This window comes from Gymnogyps californianus, chromosome 2, assembly GCF_018139145.2.
Source record: "Gymnogyps californianus isolate 813 chromosome 2, ASM1813914v2, whole genome shotgun sequence".
Classification (NCBI taxonomy): domain Eukaryota; kingdom Metazoa; phylum Chordata; class Aves; order Accipitriformes; family Cathartidae; genus Gymnogyps; species Gymnogyps californianus.
The window spans coordinates 164,024,842-164,046,034 of NC_059472.1; the positions used below are offsets into that span (position 1 = coordinate 164,024,842).

The 21,193-nt window shown below is 41.1% G+C and overlaps 1 protein-coding gene across 1 annotated transcript in view; it reads left to right on the forward strand.

Moving 5' to 3' along the window:
- ADCYAP1R1 (ADCYAP receptor type I) overlaps positions 1 to 21,193 on the forward strand; it is a 152,289-nt gene that overhangs the window by 16,458 nt on the left and 114,638 nt on the right. The window contains exon 2 of the mRNA XM_050891653.1: positions 18,351 to 18,518. Within this exon, the coding sequence (XP_050747610.1) occupies positions 18,468 to 18,518 (51 nt within the window). The 5' untranslated portion in view covers positions 18,351 to 18,467. The remainder of the gene's footprint in view (positions 1 to 18,350; positions 18,519 to 21,193) is intronic.

Genomic DNA, 21,193 nt, shown 5'->3' on the forward strand with positions numbered 1-21,193 from the left:
CCACAATAGGAGTTTAACAAGTTAAACTGACAGTGCACCATTTAATGTGCATGATAAGAACACATTGATTAAATGGCAAATGAAATAGTAGGAGAATTTGCTGCATATTTTCTTACTGAAAAATGTTTCTCGTCACAAAATTAAGATATGTGCATTACTAAGACCCATTTTCACCTGCTCTGTCAAGAGTGGCAGAATGGATCTACCAGTTGATAGTTAAAATTAGGAGCATACAAGAGCGAGGAATAGTACATACAAGAAAAAGAAAAAAAAACCCAACAAACAGTTGTGTCATAGGAAGACCTTGGCTTTATGAGTTGTGTAGTCTGAAGTCTATGCAACTGCTGTGAAGTCCTGTAGCTGTCTGAAGACACCACCACCTCCAGCCAACTCCACCATCTTGTCACCGCCTCTTGAATCTGCCAGCTGAGCTGCTTGCAAGAGCGCTCCCCAACCTGATTGTATCACATTGACCTTGGTTAGCAAAGCCTTATTATTTCAGCTAACCCAATTTATTTGGAGTAAATTGGGTTAGGCAATGCTCGTACGATCAGCTCAGCAGGCAGATCGGAGGCAGCGCAGCACGGATTAGCGTCTCTAAGCTGACTGGGAGTAATGTTCTTTTCAGCATGGCTACAGCTGGAAAGAGAGATGTTCAGAGCGTCATGCAGGTGTCAAGAGCTGGCAGTTTTTCGAAGCACTCCTATGGGATTTAGACGCAATGGTGGGCATCTCATTTCTACAGAGGGTCAGCAGTTCACATGTTTTCATGAAGAAATCTCAACTACCTTTCAGCTAATGCAAACAAGTTCTATTAACTTGCTGGAAAATAGTTAAAAAGGAAAACATTGTGAAAGAATAATAAAGAGAATTTTGTGTTATTCCCTATAGCGGTGATCAGAGGAGATACAGCTGGTACTCAGAGCTAAATTAATCTTATGTATATGTGTAATACTGAAGCTACCTAGCCAGGAAGTACTGAATGCCCTCATTTCTCACTCGAGTCACTCAGAGCAGAAGTTGCTACTTTTGTCTTCAGAAACGTGGGCCTTTTGTTTGCTTTATGGCTTCACTGATATGCAAAATAGGAGTGGTAACCCTAGTGCAAATATGCATTATATCTTCAACAACGGTGTATATTTCTTTGTAGGTAAAATAATCCTAAAAGACTAAGACTGCCTTCAGGATGTCTTTACCTGTATGAGTAAACTGGGGCGTTTGGTTTGCTTTGGAAAACAGATTAAAAAGGCGGAGGAAAAAACCCCACATTAATTTCCATTTTAGAGACATGCTGATCTGTTTTAGAAGACAAGGAGGATGCTGGCCTTTTGGATTGGAGCTGGATGACTGACACTGAATAACATATTACTGTACTTAGGGTTTATTCACCTACATATTTATGACCTGTAAGCCCTAGTGTCCTGGTTTGGTTTGGGGTTTTTTTGGCAGAGTTGTTTTAATATAATCTTGCATTATTTTGTTTTAAAATTATGATTATTTTCATCACTAGCTTGAAGATAACACAGAATACCACCACTCCTTTGTAGAACATAAGCCAGAATTATTTCTGTAAAACCTGTGATTATTGCCCATCAAGGAAGATTTTGTGACCAATTAGAGCCAAGCAATGTTAGATGAAATTAAACAATCCAAAGGACGTCTAAATCCATGTCACAAAATTTTGGCTTCATCTAAGTGGGAGACATGCACACACCCAAAATGTGCAAAATATTGTTGGAAAAATTATTCTCTGCCTCACACAGTGTTTTCATTTCGTGGCTGTTTCTGAATAAAGCAGCCCTCAATAAAATATCCAGTTCTTTGGGCATGTCTCATGGCAGCCAAGCTGTGCCCTGGAGAGTCCTCTAGCTCATTGCACAGTGACTGTGTACCATGCTACCCAGACTCCATCACAAAATTTATTCTGCTTGTCCAAAACAGCCTGACACTGTGCTGACTTCAGGTTATCAGACATTTCATTTGCCGAGAGAGGATCATTCTCTTCCTTTCCTTTATGTGTTCCTACCCTGGTCTCCCCAGTGAGTTACACATTTCAGAACAACATACAAACTCATCCCATGCTTCATTTACTCCAGCTGGCAACAAACTCTAGGGACAGAAGTGAACTCTGGGACATGATGAAAGAAATATTGTAAAATGTGAAGTCACCTTTTCTACTGTATGTGGAGGATTTTTTAATGTGTGTGTGTTGTTTTTTTGCCTGGTGCTTCAAATAAAATGCTAGTCTTTGCTGCAGAATACACACCTGGGGACAGCAAAAAAAGACCCTGAGATGCCAGTTCACCAGACTGGGCTGAGCCAGAAAATAAATGCAAAAGTAACTCAGAGTTATTCTGTGCTGCCACTACCTAGTTCCTAGGATTACTTTCATGTTTAAAAGCAAGGATGTCTCAGAGGTGATCAGGCTATTAACCAATCCACAGATGAACCATTAAACTTTGGCCTATGTTTTGCTAGCTGACTCTCACATACCACTGGTGGTCTCTCCTTTACTTTGTTGTCTTGATCCACCTTTAGTTCTCTACCTTACTGAGGATGAGAAAACCCAAGAAAGCTACTTGCATGTAGCTCTCTGACATCTGCAGGCATGAGGGTCATTAATAATGCAGCCTGCAGAAATGAGGGCTTTGGGACATCTTTATTTCTCATCTTAATAAATTGCATCCTTTGGAGGCTGCTGAAGTGGATGTCCAAGTGCTGGAGATCAATAAAGCTTTCTCTTTCTTCGGTTGCTTTTCTTTTTAAAACATTTTTGTCAAATGCTGACTAGGGTGGACAGGTAGTGTGTTTCTGTGAAAAAACAACCTGTGAAGCTGTGCCTGCCTGCAGCAATGTTATTGTAGCTATTTTAAGAGATTAGAAGAAATCCTCTCCACAGAGCGTACAAGGAAACAGGGGAATAGGGGAATAATGGAGAACTGCTGTATTATACTACGGTGAAATTGTGAAATCTTTGGCCAAAATCCTTTGACCTAATGAGTTTCCAAAGGGCCAAAGTTTCATCTCCAACGTGCTTGAAAGGCACATGATGATGATCAACATGGTAGAACCATACCAGCAATTTAAGGCCACAGATTTTACTTAGTTTGTTTTTTGAGCAACTAGCCTAAATAATCTTTGCGTTGCATGACTGCTCCGCCTGCTTCTCAAGCCACTGTTTCTTTGGTGCCATTTCTGCTGAGCTTAAATTACATATTAAACTCAAGGTGGGTGCAAATGAAGACCTGAACAGAATTTAGACTTGATCTAATGTGAGGAAAGTAAAGGGAGGAGGTTGGAGCAACAAGAAAAAAACTTCTGTTACTGGACACTTCATGTTATTTGACTTTAATTTGCTTCCCAATGTGAGATGCTACTAATCAGCTGAGTGTAGCTTTGCCAAATTTTTACTGTTTGGGCTGAAATTTTTTATGTTGTATGTCTGTCTCAAATCTCTCTCTTTCCCTCGCTCCCTCCATCCCTCCCTCCTGATAGAAAATAGAGAGAAATAGGGCACAATTCTTCTGATGCTTTGAGATACATAATTTAGGATGATCTAACTTGTGCTCTGAACTCTGCTGGCTGTGCTGCTATGTCTCAGTGACTATACAAGGAATCTGTGGAAATTAGCTCAGTTTTAGAGGTGAATTTAGAGGTCATTTTAGTCAATTTTAGTGAAATTACTCTCACCTCTACTCATGGGGAAGAGGCATTTTCACTGTGTCTTTGAAACGTGAGTGAACTTATTTAAAACTGAGCAGTGGGCATTTTGGAGAAGAGGGAGGCTTCAGCCTGATTGAATTTACATGCTTATAGCCTAGATTTTACCGGTATGCATGACGACAAAATGTCAAAGCTATCCAATGGAAAGGAATAACATTTTCGTTGTCTTCTGGGCCACACGGGATATTCTATTCCACATGATTTCTAAAGGAAAATGTGAATCATACCAAGTTCACTTGCGTCTGATCTGATGACCATCCTGTCAGTTTATAAACTTCATCATCACACATCTTGATATCCATAATCAGGGTTTTCAGCTTTCATCTCAAGAGCCACATTCAATATAGCAAAATAACCCACGTTTTTATAGATCCCATTGACTCCTCTTCACACAGCTTCTGTATATAAGAAGAATTCTGCTGTAGTAAATTGGAGTTCCACAGAAGTAAAAACAGTGCTATAATAGGTACAACTGATCCCTTCTAGTTGAGTTTTGGTGGGTTTCTTTTGTTTGTTTTTTGATACCTCTTGAATTAATAAAAGAGAACATATCATAACTCGGCCAACAAATTTTGCATGTACTTGTATGTTTATGTGTGTATGTATGTTTATGTTAAACTGGTTTGATCCTGCATTGTTCAAACCTTCCCAGGTGCTCACTTAGGGCCACATTCTGCCACCTTACAGGGCACCATAGGGCCAACTTATCTTCTAGAATTGACATATGGAAATCCATGAGCAGATCATGAAGATGAATATAGAAATCATCAGTTTTAATCACAGGCTGAGAAGGTGATTACATGGGAATGAATCACTTCCATTCATTTATGTTTACTTTTTTTCTAGAAGCGGTAGTGTTGCTTTATTCAGAATAATAGTGAAGCAGTGGTGTATGAATTAAGCTAAATATTTAAATTATCTTTAGTTTAGTTTTTAAATGTAATCCCCATAAGAAGCTTCACTGCTGTAAGTCATGGGTATTCACACCTTTTTAAGGCACCGGGCACTCTGAAATATGACCTCAGCTAAAACATCGTAAGTGCTCTGAACCATGGCTTGGGAAATCAGTATTGTAATGTGGAATAATTTTGCAATGCTATGCAAGTTATTAGGATTTCCAGCTTTTTCAACAGGCAAACTATCTGGAGACAAGCTAAGAGAAAGGGCTGAAAGGGTTGGGGTTACCTGCAACATTCTCATCATGTCATTTGATGTGTCCTTGCTTCATGAGACAGAGTGCAAAGGCCTTTGTAACCTGCTGAAATAAAGAAAGAAAAGAAGAATCCCACATCATTTTCTCTAGACTCATTTCATTCTATGTCAGAACAAAGGAAGGAGACTTGGACTGCCTTTTGTTTGAGTAAGAGCTTTTCTACCGAGGCCTGAACTCCTCCTGTCTGTCCGTGTGTCTAAGCTACAACCACCCTCATCCCCCACTACCAAGAAAAGCTCTGCAGCCTTCACTGCTTCTAGATTACTGGGAGCAGGAAAGGCCAAGAACATGTTGCAGTTTTCTCATGGCAGTTTTCTCCTGAGACACGAGTTCACTCCGTGCTTTAAGGTGGCTGAATAGGAGCCAGCTCTGAGTCAGAGGCCATGTGATTGGGAACCTATGTCTGTTAGCACTGCAATAATTCACGTAACAGAGCAATCAGTTTACAAAATATTCACATTATATAGAGTCCTCTCGAAATTCTAACCTTTTTTTGACTATCCTCCTCTTTCTGGAAGGCACTTCCAGGGCCTCTTTCTGCTGATGGTCCGAAGCGTTCTTCTAATTCCCAGCTTAACATCTTCTTGTCCCAACATTGACTTTAATTTCAGTTGCTTTTCTTCCTCCTTTGTTTATACTTCTGCTATGCTCAGGGCTGTCCCTACTCAACACAGACTCTTCTGAGCTAATCAAACTGGTTTTCTGCTTTATTAGCTCTCTGTTTGCCAAGATGAGTAGCACGTTGTCCCAGAGCAAGGCAAACCCATGCGCTGCTGAGGTGAAAGGTGAATTGCTCATCTTTTGTTCACTATGGAGGGAGCTGAGGGAAACTAGCTTGGATATAGATGTTTCACTTTTAGACAGCCAAATTTATGTGACATGAATTCCATCCCTGGTGTTGCAAGAACACACGCTGTGGAAGGTCCTAATATTGTCCAAATGTAATGAGTTCATTAACCACAAGATAGGATACAGCTGGGTGAACTTAGGCTGTTCGAGGTGCAATAGAATAGGAGGACAATAGGAAATGTGGGTGGAAAAAAAAGGAATTATGCAACTTGCTAGTGATTAAGCAGTGACTTAACCTTACCTTTCAGTGTAGGAATGAAACTGTTCAAAACAAAAAAAAGGATTTTCATCTCCCTAAGGACAGAAGAGACAGATTTGTAGTCCCAGGCCTGTTCTGGGATACATTTCACTGAGAACTGGACAATATGCGCTTGAGGAATCACAATAGTAGGGGGATCATTTTCTCCACCCAGCGAGGAATCAGGAAACATATTATATCTGTTCTTTTTTCATCAAGATGGGCTGAACTTTGGCCCATGAAAGCTTTCTATGTTGTTGTTTAGAAGTGTAGAGGAGGCCAATGGATATTCATCTGGGACATCACCACAGATTGCCAAGTCAAAATGCTCAATGAAGTACAAGCTGTTGTACTCAGAATGGCTCTGCCTTTTGCAATGGAAAATGACAAGGAATTGTACATATAAGGCAAAGAAAGATCATTTGGTCATCCTTTCTGAAACCTTGGTAATTTTTCCACACTTCCAAGCATCCTTCTGTCAATATCAGACTGTTTTCTGCACACCATCACATATTTATTCCTTTGGCATCAGGCAATTGCTCATTATATTTACCACCTTCCAAAGTAACAGATAACTCCCTTTTGTTGCTTATTTTATTACTTGGTTCTGCTTTCAGACGGGAAGGGCAGACTTGTTTCCCACAGACAATATGAGGTTGGTGGGCTGTTGCTGGAGTTCAGAGACTGTGTCTTGCCCATGGGTCCATCACCAGCTACAGGGCCACTGCTCTGGAGTCTGCCTGTACTAAATAGTGGAATGCCTTGTTAAAGATACCCCTGGTATTTCCTCACAGCTGAGAGCATGCAGCACCTTGCACAGAGACGAGCTTGGGTTTGGGAAGCAACAATAGCTTCATAATGAATCTTTATCTCAAGATAATCAGTTCAGCACATCAACAGAGCTAATTAAGGGTGTTAAGAGTGGCATCACACTCCAGTAAATATATTATTTTGATTTAAGGAGTTGGTTTGAAGGTACTGTACAAGTACTGCACTTGGGATGATCTTCAGACACAATGGGAATAAAGGGCTCTGGTCCAGAGCTGCATTTTTCTGCTCTTACTCTTTCTTCTGGCTGTGATAGATGTCTGCTCAACAGTGATGCTGTTGAGCAGAGATATATCCAGCCAGATGGGTTCAAAGCAGAGACCGATGGCAATGTTGATGGATAGGTAACAGAGTTCTTACAAGCTCCTATATAAACAATAGTTACAGCTGTAGCCAGAGCAGGAAATGCAGACCACCAGTCAAGGAAAGCAAATTAATCAAGTAGCTCTTGTAAAACTTTGATATGCCAGATAGAGAACACATTTTACTGGTTGTGGAGTAATGATTTTGAAGGACCTTGCCAAGCAGCACTTAAAGCTCTGCTGGAATGGAGCAGCACATAGTTACCTTTATGATCCAATATTAGTTGCATATTAGCTATGAAGTACCACATACATCACAGATGCTTCAAAAGGGTAATTGACCTGCCTGTGAAGATAAAAACTTCTCATATCATTTTTTGCTTTGCCTACTAATGCTTCTTAAATGCATGATAGTTTATAAATATTTCCCTGCAACTGCGTATCCTTGGTCTTCAGTTAAAGAAGTCATGCCATTTCACCAGGGCTCTGGGGACGTCAACAACGTAAAGGCACAATAAATCTGATAGATAATACAATAGGGAAAATAATGCCAATCAAGGCAAGAATTGCTGGATGAATTTTATGGATGATGTTATACGGGAAATATGCCAAGAATAGCAATCCTGTGCACAGGGAGTTATGAATTGTATTTCTTAGTCTCTGCTTTCATAAGTCTATAGCTACTGTAATTGCAAAGATAAGCTAGAAAATCTTGACCTGTAGAAGAATGATCCACTCATGTCCATCTGAATTTTCAGAGAGCCTGAAGAAACAGTTCCAACAGACTTCCAAAGTCATTATAATGTCAAAATACTCAGATATCCAGAACTATCTTTTCGATGTTTTATCATACCTATATGGGTAAAGCAGCATAATAAGAAGGAGAAGAATTGTTATGTCATGAAAATGTTTATTACTTATAAAAGCCAGGCATTTTAACTGGAGTTTGTTTAAAAAATGAAGTGTTGGTTAGTTTTAGACACTATGTCCCAGCAGGGCATAAACTTTCAAAGCTCAAGAAAGGCTGGCCTTTATGATCACACATATGAATGGATGGGATACAGTGGTTTTGGATTTTCAAAAAGTTTTTGGTAATGTCCTTAATGAAGAAAGATTCTACCTTGAAGGAAAGCAGGCATCAGCTGAGATCAGAAGAGCTGAGTGGCTCAAACATGACTAATTTACCTCAATTTAACAGGTTTCCACACATATGCTGGCCTATGGTAACTTCTTGTATGTGCTCTTTGCCTATGGTGAATGCAGCACAATGAAACTTAGCTTACCGACAAAACTACACCAAAACTAAATTATGCTGCCTTGAATTTGATGTGAACCAAGAGGGACGTATATACTTACTGTGTATCAGCTGCAACATAATAAGTTTGTAAGCTGTAAAAATTTTACTGTGTGTCTGACTCCTAAACAAAGAGAAAACAAAGCAGCAGGAGTATAGATTCTTTCTCAAAAGTGAGTACCACAAGGAGCAATGCTAGCCTAATCTCATGTAAGGTCCGAAAGTGAACAATACGTTAGCAAAATTTGCAGATGACCAAAAAATGAATCAGATCTTCAGAGAGTGTAAATTGGGATATCTTTCTTGAACTGGCTGGGCGATACTTACTAAAATCTTTTCTAGAATAGTTTTGAGAGGTTTTTTTGAAATGTTAGGAAAATTCTGTAAAGCTAGAGGACTAGGAAATACAAGAGGTGTGAGGTTATACAGAAATGATAAGGAGTGTACTTTGTAAGGACAAATTAAAATACTCTTACATCTTCAGGGAATTTCAATTTAATTGAAACCACTCAAAGCAAAAGAAAAAAAACACTCCGCCAAAACTATAATTGGGGACAGCTGAAGTAAAACATACATGGAAGTTATTAGGCTGTGTTAATAAAAAGAATAAAGATAGTACTGAAAGTAAGAAAAGACTGTGACACAGATGGAAGTCAGTGCTCTGTTTTGCTTACCGTTAGTGCTTTGGTGTCTTAAACTTTGGAGATGGAATTTTCTTTGTTTGCTCACATCAGCCTGAGTAAGCAGAGGAAAAAAAATAGACTCTTTCAGAGCAGTAACTCACTTCGTCCAAAATTAGGCATCTAGCATTAGGGTATAGAAATTAGTCCCTGAGGACACTTACCTCTTCTCCATTGACTATAAAGAGAGCCTGGGTAGACTAGGCTGAATTATAAAGGTCTAACATTTGGATGTGACCAATGCTGTTTAACGTTTTCATTAATGACCAGGATGATGGGGCAGAGTGCACCTTCAGAAAGTTTGGAGATTATACAAATTTGGGAGGAGTGGTTGATAGACCAAGAGGTTGGTTGTGCTGTTATTCAGAGGGAACTGGTCAGGCTGGAGAAATAGGCAGAGAGGAACCTTATCAAGTTCAAGAAAGAGAAATGCGAAGTCCTACACCTGGAGAGGAATAATCCTGTGCACAAGGACAGGCTGGGGATCAGCTGGCTGGAAAGCAGTTTTGCAGAAAAGGACCTAAGGCTCCTGGTGGACACAAAGTGGATCCTGAGCCAGCAATGTGCCCTTGTGGCAAAGAAGGCCAAAAGCATCATCAGCTGCACGAGGAAAAGCATTGGCAGCAGGTCAAGGGAAGTGATACTTCCCCTCTCTCAGCCCTGGTGAGACACATCTGGAGTGCTGCATCCAGTGCTGGGCTGCTGAGTACAAGAGAGACATGAACGCACCGCAGTGAGTCCTGCGAAGAGCCACAAAGATGGTTAAGGAATTACGAGGAGAGACTGAGAGAGCTGGGGCTGTTTAGCCTAGAGAAGAGAAAATTCGGGGGGATCTTATCAATGTGTAGAAATATCTGTTGGGAGGGTGTAAAGGAGATGGAGCCATGCTCTTCTCAGTGGTGACCAGCAACAGGACAAGAGGCAACAAGCACAAATAGATATATAGGAAATTCAACTTTAGGATAAGAAAACTTTTTAATTGTTGGAATGGTCAAGTACTAGAATAGGTTGTGCAGGGAAGTTGTGGAGTCTTAGCATTTGGAGATATTCAGAACCTGATTGGAAATGGGTTTTGAATAACCTAAGTTACCTGCTCAAGCTAACCCTGCTTTGAGCAGGGAAGTTGGACTAAACAATCTCCAGAGATCCTTGCCAACCCCCAATTCTATGAATCCCCCTTATCAGTTATTCTTCTTGCAAAACCGCATTCCTCTGATTTCTTTCCTACACAAGTCCTCGTGGAAGTCAATGAAATTGGTAATCCTACTTCATGTAGAAATATTTGAACACCTGGACTCCCATTTGCATATGGGAGTCACAGCATCTGCAATTTACCATTTCCTATTTTTGTAATCACACTTTTATCTTCATTTTTAAAAAGGGACTTCTGGTAAAATTCATAGTATTTTCTGCATGCTATGCAAGGAAAAAAAAAACCAAACCAAAACTATTCCTCCAGATGATAGAAAAAGGACTATTACTGAGTATTGCTGACAAACTTGGTTATTCTTTAACACTGAAATGCCTAAGCCAGGCAGCAAGTTGAATATATTTCTTTCAACTATTTCCATGCAAAATTACTGCTAGCATTGTATCAGCTCCTTTTTAAAATTTTGTTTCCTGAAGTAAAAAGCAACAATTTTCCTCAACAGTGAAGACACTGGAGACTTCCTGATTGCGTCTGTCATTAATGGACATCTTGCAGCACATGACCCCCACATCACTTCATGTGTTAGAACAATGGCTGAATGTCCTACAGACTGCATCCTTCCTTGTGGACACTTTTGCGACAAAATACATATCGCTGGTTGCCAACTCTTTCAGGCAAAGGTGTGGCATTTCTGCCTGAGGCCCTCAAGATATTCATGTATAGCTGAAAAGGGCTGACTTGTCCCTTGTAGCAGTAAATCCTTTCTGAAAATCCACCTCTCGGAACTCCTGATGTAATTACCCTTCAAATCCTGTTTTGTCATTGACAACAGACATGGTGAGTGGAAACAAGGACACTAGGGACTTTTCCAGTTAAGCATGCAAGGCGAGAAAAGTGAATAAATGTCGTCTTGGTTTTTAAAAGAAAGGAAGAGCCAGATTCTCAGCTGCTGTGATCCATGCAGATACTTTAATTTCAGTGAATTTACAAAGATTAATGCAAGTAAATGAAAAAAAACCCAAAATATTTGAACTTCAAGAAATAAGAAGTGGTATATTAAAGATAGTAGAAAGGCCATGATGTTGTTCTTTTTGTTTGTCTTAATAGGATTCCTCTTTACAGACTACTTTCTACGGGAGACTTTAGAGCTTTTGAGCTTTAGAGCTCTTGCTGTCTGGTATTCAGTTAAATTTTCTTTTAGTTTTTCTAAATATTTCAGCATCAACTTATTGATACCTTAAACAGTCTAATTCCTTCTCAAGCCTTTGTGGTAGGTCAAACTTTGCTATTTTGGGTTTCATATTGCTGATCCATATACTTCAGAAGAGACTGGAGGTGGGGTTATTCTGTCCAGATTTAGATATCCACAATGTAGACATCAACGTATGAGCTAGCTGTTAAGAATTCCTTTACACTTATGGGAGAGAAGTTGAAAGTTTAAAGTAGACCGTTAAAATAGGTCAGATAAATTCCTTTCTTCATATGTCTGCTTCTCACTGTTGACTATATAAAAAGAGACTTGACAATGAGCTCATATGTGAGTATGCATCTTCTACGTTTCTAAAATTAGGTGACATGTCCTAGGTCACTGAAGGGTTGCTTGCCCAACTCTGCTTATTTCTTGCTAGCAAGTGTCTCAGTTGACATGAGGAAGGTTCATCATGCCCTTTAATATAAATTATGAAGCTGGCATGATACATTTGGGAAGTTTTAGGAGGGAAGTAATAAAATGCACTGGATTTCACACCTTGTATTGAGAGCCTAAAGAAGATAGATAGAGTATCAATTACATAATTACCTGTTCATATATATAAGCCAAAGATGTTCATGTGGTGGGTTGATGCTGGCTGGACGCCAGGTGTCCATCAAAGCCGCTCTATCACTCCCTCTCCTCAGCCAGACAGGGGAGAGAAAATATGATGAAAGGCTCATGGGTCAAGATACAGACAGGGAGAGATCACTCACAAATTACCGTCACGGGCAAAACACACTCGACTTGGGGAAAAAAATTAATTTAATTTATTAACAATCAAATCAGAGTAGGATAATGAGAAATAAAACCAAATCTTAAAAACACCTTCCCCCCACCCCTCCCTTCTTCCTGGGCTTAACCTTACTCCCGAGTTTTCTACCTCCGCCCCCCCAGCAGCACAGGGGGACAGGGAATGGGGGTTTGGGTCAGTTCATCACACGTTGTGTCTGCCGCTCCTTCCTCCTCAGGGGCAGGACTCCTCACACTCTCCCCTGCTCCAGCGTGGGTCCCCCACGGGGTCACAAGCCCTGCCAGCAAACCTGCTCCAGCCTGGGCTCCTCTCTCCACAGGACCACAGCTCCTGCCAGGAGCCTGCTCCAGCGCGGGCTTCCCACGGGGTCACAGCGTCCTTTGGGCATCCACCTGCTCCGGCGTGGGGTCCTCCACGGGCTGCAGGTGGATATCTGCTCCACCATGGACCTCCATGGGCTGCAGGGGGACAGCCTGCCTCACCATGGTCTTCCCCACGGGCTGTAGGGGAATCTCTGCTCCGGCGCCTGGAGCACCTCCTCCCCCTCTTTCTTCACTGACCTTGGTGTCTGCAGGGCTGTTTCTCTCACATCTTCTTACTCCTCTCTCCCAGCTGCTGTTGCCCCCCCCCCCCCCTTTTTTTTTTCTCTTAAATATGTTATCCCAGAGGCACTGCCACTGTCACTGATGGACTCGACCTTGGCCAGTGGCGGGTCCATCTGGGAGCCAGCTGGCATTGGCTCTATCGGACACAGGGGAGGCTTCTAACAGCTTCTTACAGAAGCCACCCCTATAGCCCCCCTGCTACCAAGACCTTGCCACACAAACCCAATACAGTCCATCTTGAAAACTTTATGCCATAAACAGCTGTTGAGTTCTCTTCCCTGGGGAGAACTTGGAAATGCCAAGGGAGTGGTCTGTGAGCCAGACTGACCTGCGACGGCTGGAGTATTCTCCTTGGCACCTTCTTTCTTTTGCACCTCATCATTCTCCACCCATGTTTATTCTGCATAGGGAAATATTCGTCATGTCACTAGGAAGTACTGGGATAGCTGTGTATGGAGTGGGTGACTTTTTGCTGCAATGCAGAATATTCAATCTGCAAAAGATCAATTGATCGTGCATGTTGTCAGAAGCTTTCAGATTTCCACACTTGTGTAGTAGCTCAGTCATGGTGTAGGAGAAGGATGTGGTGGGCAGCCCTGACTGGACACTGAATTAAGATTAATTAAGTAATGAACTCACATTTGATCACCACTGGTCTAAGCCATTGTTGGTCAGCTTTGAAATGTATTGCTTTCCTTTCAAACCGCTGGCACACGTCCCAGAGGACCATAACAAGGAGCCTAGCAGATCAGGTTGTTTCTTTCTTTTGCGTGAGATCTCAATAACAGCTCATAACTGCCTTATAAAGTCGCTAAAAATCCTCTTTCATTCGTCCTACATGGGTACACTCAGTCCGAGGTGCTGTATAACAATTCCCCCCATTTCTTCATATGGTGAGGTTTCATTCTTTTAGGCAGTGATTCTTTTATGCCTCCCTGCAAGTAGGCACATCCTACTTGGAAAGGACTCACTCTCTGTTTTTGTTGGTTGCTGACATCATATTGTGTACTTGGCACTTATGGGCTTCTCACGGTGCAGTTCTCCTCACCAGCCTTTAGGCTTCTGTCACATAGTCCACATACGAGCTAAGCACTCAAGTCCCTTTTTAGATAGGGAAAGAAATGGGTACTTGCAGCAGAACATGTTTTGCCGGAACTTTTCCGACCTGCCCTTGAAGTACCTGTGATTTGCCACTAAGTAACACAAAGAATCTGCTGTAGCACTGAAAGTGTCTACAGTGGACAAATGAATCCACCTTCATAGATGATGAATTCCTTTCTTAAGTCATTAGCTGACCAAAACAAGTCTTTTTTTTTTTTCTTCCTGTATTTCAGCCACACTTGAAATAATCCCATGAAGCCCATTCCATTTTAGTAACAATCAACTGATTTTCAGATTCTCAGACATTTCAACAGCCCTTCTGTTTCACCAGAGATAACTGAAGATTTTTTTGTATTTGGGAGCTGTATATGCATAACTGAAAGGTGCAACCCCCATGCTATTGGCTATTCTGACTTCACTAATTTTAATTACAGTAGCAGGTAATTACAGTTCGAGATAAACCAACATGAAGCACCAGTATCTCTAATTTATTAATGAAATTACAGGATTTGGCTACCAGTGACATCAGAAGACAATATGATAATTCAAGCTTCCCTACCAAATCCTATATTCATATGTTTATTTCTTTTCCCAGTACTGAATGGAAATGGAAATGCTTTCTAAACATTGCCCATATTTTTCAAAAGTTCATTTTTCTAGTAAAACATAGCTGATGATAGTACCTGTTTGTGAGATAACGAGCCTTTTATTGGTAATAGCTGGACTCTGCACCTATGTATATCACACATGCTAGGAGCTGCTAAACAATATATGCAGGTTCTGCTGCAGGTCCAGGGCATAAGTTCACGGAACTGGTAGTTGTTATTACCTAATAAACACTTGAGTCTCTGTGGACGATATGAAGGCCTCAGCCCAGTTTTCGATGCAGGTTTCCATGACTACCTTGAAGGCAAAAATGAAGTCGATTCTTTTACTTTCTTTGCAAAAAGTGAAAGAAAGGCAGTGAAATGGTTTGCAGATGTTCTTGCCATCTCTTTAGAAGTTCCTTTGAAACTACAATCAAACAGAAAATATCCACTCTCTACTTTTCAAACCTAAATGCGAGGTTAAAGTAAAACTGGGTCTTCAAATATTGGAAAGAGTGTCTTCTAAAGGTTACCACTTTCCCACAGGGTATCTGTCCATCCATTTAGTCAGGCATCTCCCACCCTTCCATTGTATTTAAATCGTATTTCTGATGCATTGCAGTGGCAGAATCCAAGGATAGAATTCAATCTCCACACCACTCTCTGGCCTTTCTGGACTGGCCTGCACACAGGAGTGCAAATGATCAAGAAATAATTTCAAATCCAATGTCTGCTAATGTGTCTGTCTGGTTTTCTCTTGCTTCTGTTAATGGAGTGACTTTCTTTTTCCAACTCCTCACTGCTGAATGTCACCACGGATGTTTGCTGTCCTCCTCAGCTGAGATCTTATCAGTCCCTCATTATTTGATAAACCATCAGAAATACAGTTAAGTAATTAAATTCAGTACCAGAGCAGAGCAAAAGTGACTGATCGAGTGCGGATGGAAGAAAGCAGATCAGTTTAGAGGGAATTTTATGAATCATTGTTCTCCATTTAGTCAGGGTCTGGATAGAGAAGACAAAAATTTAGAGCGCGCTTAATTTTTCTTTTTATTTTTTAATTGAAAGACCTCTCCTTTCTAAATGCTGATGTCTTGGCAGTATGTTGCAGTCAGTATAAAAATTGAGTGTCCCCTGATCATAAAAGTTCTTTTACATTTGTCTTTGTCATTCCTTTATTTACTTTCTGTCTTCGCTCTGTTTTCTTTTCAGTCTTTTCTCCTTTATTTCCTCACATTCCCTCTGAATTTTAAATGTTTTTCCAATATACCCTTGCTTTATTCTTTCTCTGATTGTTTGTGTCCTGTATCCCTGATTTGTTGTTATCTATGATCCCTTTCTTTTCTTCTCTCAAACATTTACTTACCTGCTTAAACATTTCTCTAGTTGTCAAGATGTATGTCAGTTGTGTTTATGCCCATGGAGGTGACTAGGTGGTGGCATGCAGGAAATCTACATCAGACAAGAAGATTTTAAAAGGGGCCTCAGCATTCAAAGGTTTCATTTATACTTGAAAATAAAAAGATGAGAGAGTTCTCTGGCTCTGAGACAAACTTATATGGCACAGCTCATGCCCATGGGGCTGAACTCTCATACCTCCCTAAGCAGAGAGGTTGCACCTAAACTACTACAGACATTGCCAAAGGTCCTCTGGCTGAGCTTATATTGGAGGAATTAGGTCTATAGAGTAGAGATACGCTGAAGGGCTGTAGTGGTTAACCTTGGTTGGATGCCAGGTGCCCACCAAGCCACTCTATCACTCCCCCTCCTCAGCCAGACAGGGGAGAGAAAATATGATGAAAGGCTCGTGGGTCGAGATAAGGACAGGGAGAGATCACTCACCAATTGCCGTCATGGGCAAAAGAGACTCAACTTGGGGAAAAAAATTAATTTAATTTATTACCAATCAAATCAGAGTAGGATAATGAGAAATAAAACCAAATCTTAAAAACATTTTCCCCCCACCTCTCCCTTCTTCTTGGGCTCAACTTCACTCCCGATTTTCTCTGCCTCCTCCCCCTGAGTGGTGCAGGAGGATGGAGAATGGGGGTTGCGGTCAGTTCATCACATGCTGTTTCTGCCGCTCCTTCCTCCTCACTCTCTTCCCCTGCTCCAGCATAGGGTCCCTCCCACAGGAGACAGTCCTCCATGAACTTCTCCATGGGCTTCCCATGGGCTACAGTTCTTCACGAACTGCTCCAGCGTGGGTCCCTTCCACGGGGTGCAGTCCTTCAGGAACAGACTGCTCCAGCGTGGGTCCCCCATGGGGCCACAAGCCCTGCCAGCAAACCTGCTCCAGCCTGGGCTCCTCTCTCCATGAGTCCACAGCTCCTGCCAGGAGCCTGCTCCAGCGCAGGCTTCCCACGGGGTCACAGCCTCCTTCAGGCATCCATCTGCATGGGGTCCTCCACGGGCTGCAGGTGGATATCTGCTCCACCGTGGACCTCCATGGGCTGCAGGGGCATAGCCTCCCTCACTGTAGTCTTCCCCATGGGCTGCAGGGGAATCTCTGCTCCTGGGCCTGGAGCACCTCCTCCCCCTCCTTCTTCACTGACCTTGGTGTCTGCAGAGCTGTTTCTTTCACACCTTCTCACTCCTCTCTCCATCCGCCATTGCACAGCAGTTTTTCTCCCTTCTTAACTATGTTATCCCAGAGGCGCTACCACCATTGCTGATGGGCCCAGCCTTGGCCAGTGGCGGGTTCATCTGGGAGCTGGCTGGCATTGGCTCTATCGGACATAGGGGAAGCTTCTGGCATCTTCTCACAGAAGCCACCCCTGTAGCTCCCCCACTACCAAAACCTTGCCATGCAAACCCAATACAAGAGGATCCATCTCAGGTGAGAGACAACTGGGGAAAGAAAACTAATGAATATGAAAGTATATCTCCATGCTAAAAACCTGACTGTAGGTAGGGCATCAAATGAGACCTCTGTGTCACCAAGGCATTAAGATCTGAGGCAGGATTGTGTTTTAAAAGGTAATGAGGATTGTATCCAGCCAGAGATTGAGACAGAGAGGTTCTCTTGAATGAAAAACTGAGGAATCATCATGATTTGGAGCAACTGGGAATTTTTAAACACTGGGTTATAGCAGGAAGTTCTAGGACAGAGCTAATGTCAGGTATGCAATTCTGTTGATGCCCTGACCACCTGTCTAGCTCCTTGGTAGAGACCATGCAATGGAAGTGACAAATATGCATGACACTGTCGTCCATGTAAGTCAATCCTGTCTTATGTCATGGATGAATCTTTAGCCTGACAGTACAATTCATTCCTTTGCACCTCTACTGCTGAGTTCTCAAAAAGCTGTCAGATTATTAACAACTCTGGTCACTGATTTTGTTATCTGGACAAGTGATCTCTGGGAGTAAATCATCATGTCATACAGTCTCCTAAAAAGCCCCCAGACAGTTGTGCTTTTGAGACACTACTGAAAATCATATCATGACTTCAGAAATGAAGCAGACAGTTAGGTCCTTTTTCTGGTTCAAAACAATCCATCCTACCTTTTCCTTTGGGTACAATTTAGGTCTTTGTAGCTACAGAACCTGTTTCAGTAGTTTCTATGATACAAGTTACTGATCATACAGACATGTCCTTTGGCTGTTAATTAAGTATCCAAGACCATCTATAATAGCTGCAATCCAGACAAGTATGGCTGATCCCTACTATGTACAACTCACAGTTCAAGTGTTGGGTTCTCTGTTTTCTGTCCGTTTCTTTTTCATTCTCTTCATGTTTTCCATATTTATAACAATTTTCCTCTTTCACTACAGAGCTCTGAGCCTTGACGTGAAGACCTTAAACAAAAGTTCTGCAGAGAGCGTGTGCTTCAGCCCTAATAATAGTGCTAACAAGCAAAACTTGACTAAAGTTCAAAATTAAGAGAGAAGATGGCCAACAATTGGAAGATCTGCTTTTTCACTCTCATATTGCTTCCCATGGTAAGGAAAGATGTTTTTAATTACATTGTACTGATATAAATACACGTTCTCAAGGCCAGCACTTGCTAAGAGTGAAGGATCTGTTGCTGACACTGATTCTGGCTTTTTCTGTGTGGTCCCATAGGTTATGTTAAGACTTTTCCAGCCTCCTTTGTGGATGCAATAGAACTGTGATCACTGCTCATCCTGTAGAAGGGCAAGTCAATTCCTTGAGGGGATTTGTGCACTGTTTGTATCTGAGATTAAAAATAAAATAAAAGAAAGTAATAATAAAAAAAAAAATTAGTGGGGTTCCTGTTTCAAATCCATCGTCTTAAGATTACTTTTTCCAGGCAGAGGGGATAAAATTAGAGATTCCCATCAGCCCTGTGAAACCTAAGCCTTGAGATATTTCAGCCAATGCTTTTGGATGCCTCCTTTTTCAGAAGGTCAATTTTAAGAAACCATACAAGTGGGTCTCTAAAGATACAGGCATTCAAACTCTTTCATCACTTTTCTGAAGATCTTCAACTCTTTATGAAGATTACAAGGATTTATTTTCACCATAACTCTTCACTTACTAAGTAACATGCTATCCCATGAGTCACTCAGTCTTAACATGTCTGGGGATTGTAACTCTATTCCTGCCCATGTCCCGCTACACATTGTGGCTGTATCTAGCCTCACATAACAGCCATAAGACCACTGAATAAAGCATGCTTTTTCACTTTGTAACTGTGAGGAACAGTATAGAACCCCTATAATAAACTCATCTTGCATTTCAACTCAATTCTTTGCTAGACCATTGATCGTAACTGTGCTTTTCATCACTTCTCAAGAAGCACTGCACAGAGGGATACTGTGACAAATAGCACTAGTATTTAAACCCTCTATCTCATTCTCATTAATAGCCTTCTATAACTTCCATGTAAATGCTTTACAATTGCTTAATATACAGATATTCTCATGTTACTGCACTTTAATAGCCAGGTATTTTAAAGCATTCTTGACATAGATTTTATTTTTATCTTTAAATAAGAACTATTTAATATGGTTGTGATGTGACCAGAGTATCTTTTAGCAGTTTTTACAGAGTTTCTTGCTCACATGTATCAATTGTGTGACTTGTCTTTTACAATGCATAGTGGTCAGTATACCGGTCTCATCTTTATTTTGGCACACAAAAATACACATTCTTTCCTCTTAGTTCTTATTTAGAGACCACTTTAATTAACTGCATATCTTAAATGTACCATTATTCGGCTAAATTCTGTAGAATAGGATTGGAACTGGTAGTATACTTCTGTTCATCCAAATAATATCACAGAATCATAGAATTATAGAATGATTTGGGTTGGAAGGAACCTTAAAGATCATCTAGTTCCAACCCCCCCTGCCATGGGCAGGGACACCTTCCGCTAGACCAGGTTGCCCAAAGCCTCATCCAACCTGGCCTTGAACACTTCCAGGGATGGGGCATCCACAATCTCTCTGGGCAACCTGTGCCAGTGCCTCACCACCCTGACAGTGAAGAACTTCTTCCTTACATCTAATCTAAATCTACCCTCTTTCAATTCAAAGCCATTACCCCTTGTCCTGTCACTACATGCCCTTGTGAAAAGTCCCTTACCATACAAATATCTGGTCTTTGAATTTCTTTCTAGTGCATGACTCCTCTGACTGTTGCCTAGCTTTCCTGGTCAGGTAGCAAGTATTACTTATTAACAAAGTGAGTATGTTTAATTTTTATAGTGTATCTCTGAAATAGTTACACTAGACTTCCTCTAAGCTAACAGGGAGGGGAAAAAAAATCCCACATTTAACCTGTCTTAGATGCTTATGTTAGTATGAGATTCCTGTCTTTTTGACTATAAAAAGAGGTTAGATCAAATTCAGATGCGGTTTTGTTGGACATACATTAGATTACATAAACACACCTTGTTGCTTTTGGTTTGAGACTGTCAACTGTCACGTCTCAGTCTCTTAGTAGCTCCCATCTTACATCTAAGCCTAGGACAGCCTCAGTGTTTCCTCATCTATACGTGTTGGTGAGATGCATCCTACACCAGGTGAAACTGGAAAGCAGATTGGTAGAGCTGCTGAATTCCTGGGTATGCAAGCATATTTTTCAGACTGGAACAAAATCAATTAAATGGTCATATGAATGGCAAGGCAAAAAACATTTATTTAAATGACCAGTGATCTTGAATGTTTCAAGATTTTTGGTGTTCAGCTTGAGACAGCCAAAAGGTGTCTTCTTATTTAGAGGTGAACAATTTTTAATTAAGGGAGATAAATGTGACTGAACATATCTCTTGAGCTTTCAGATGGATGACCTTCCTGGCAAATGTAGAAGGACAACAAGTTTCCAGTTCCTAGCATTTCAGGATATAACTGTGATCATTGAGCTGGATAATTAGTGATCAGCTCCAGCTTTTGGAAAGAACAGCTCTCTAATTAAATACTATGAAGCAAACCAGAGCTAATAAGAACAAATACGCTTTTATATGTGCTGTTTCTGCAATGTTTATGATCTTGTTTATGAGTGCAAGCTTTTATTATAGTGTCTTGCAGGAACCCAGGCACTAAAGTCAATGATTTTACACACATGAACTTGTGTATTTGCACACACACTTCCTTGGTCATTGAAGACCCTTATGCCTATGACAGAGATTGTACCGTTATTTGTATATAGT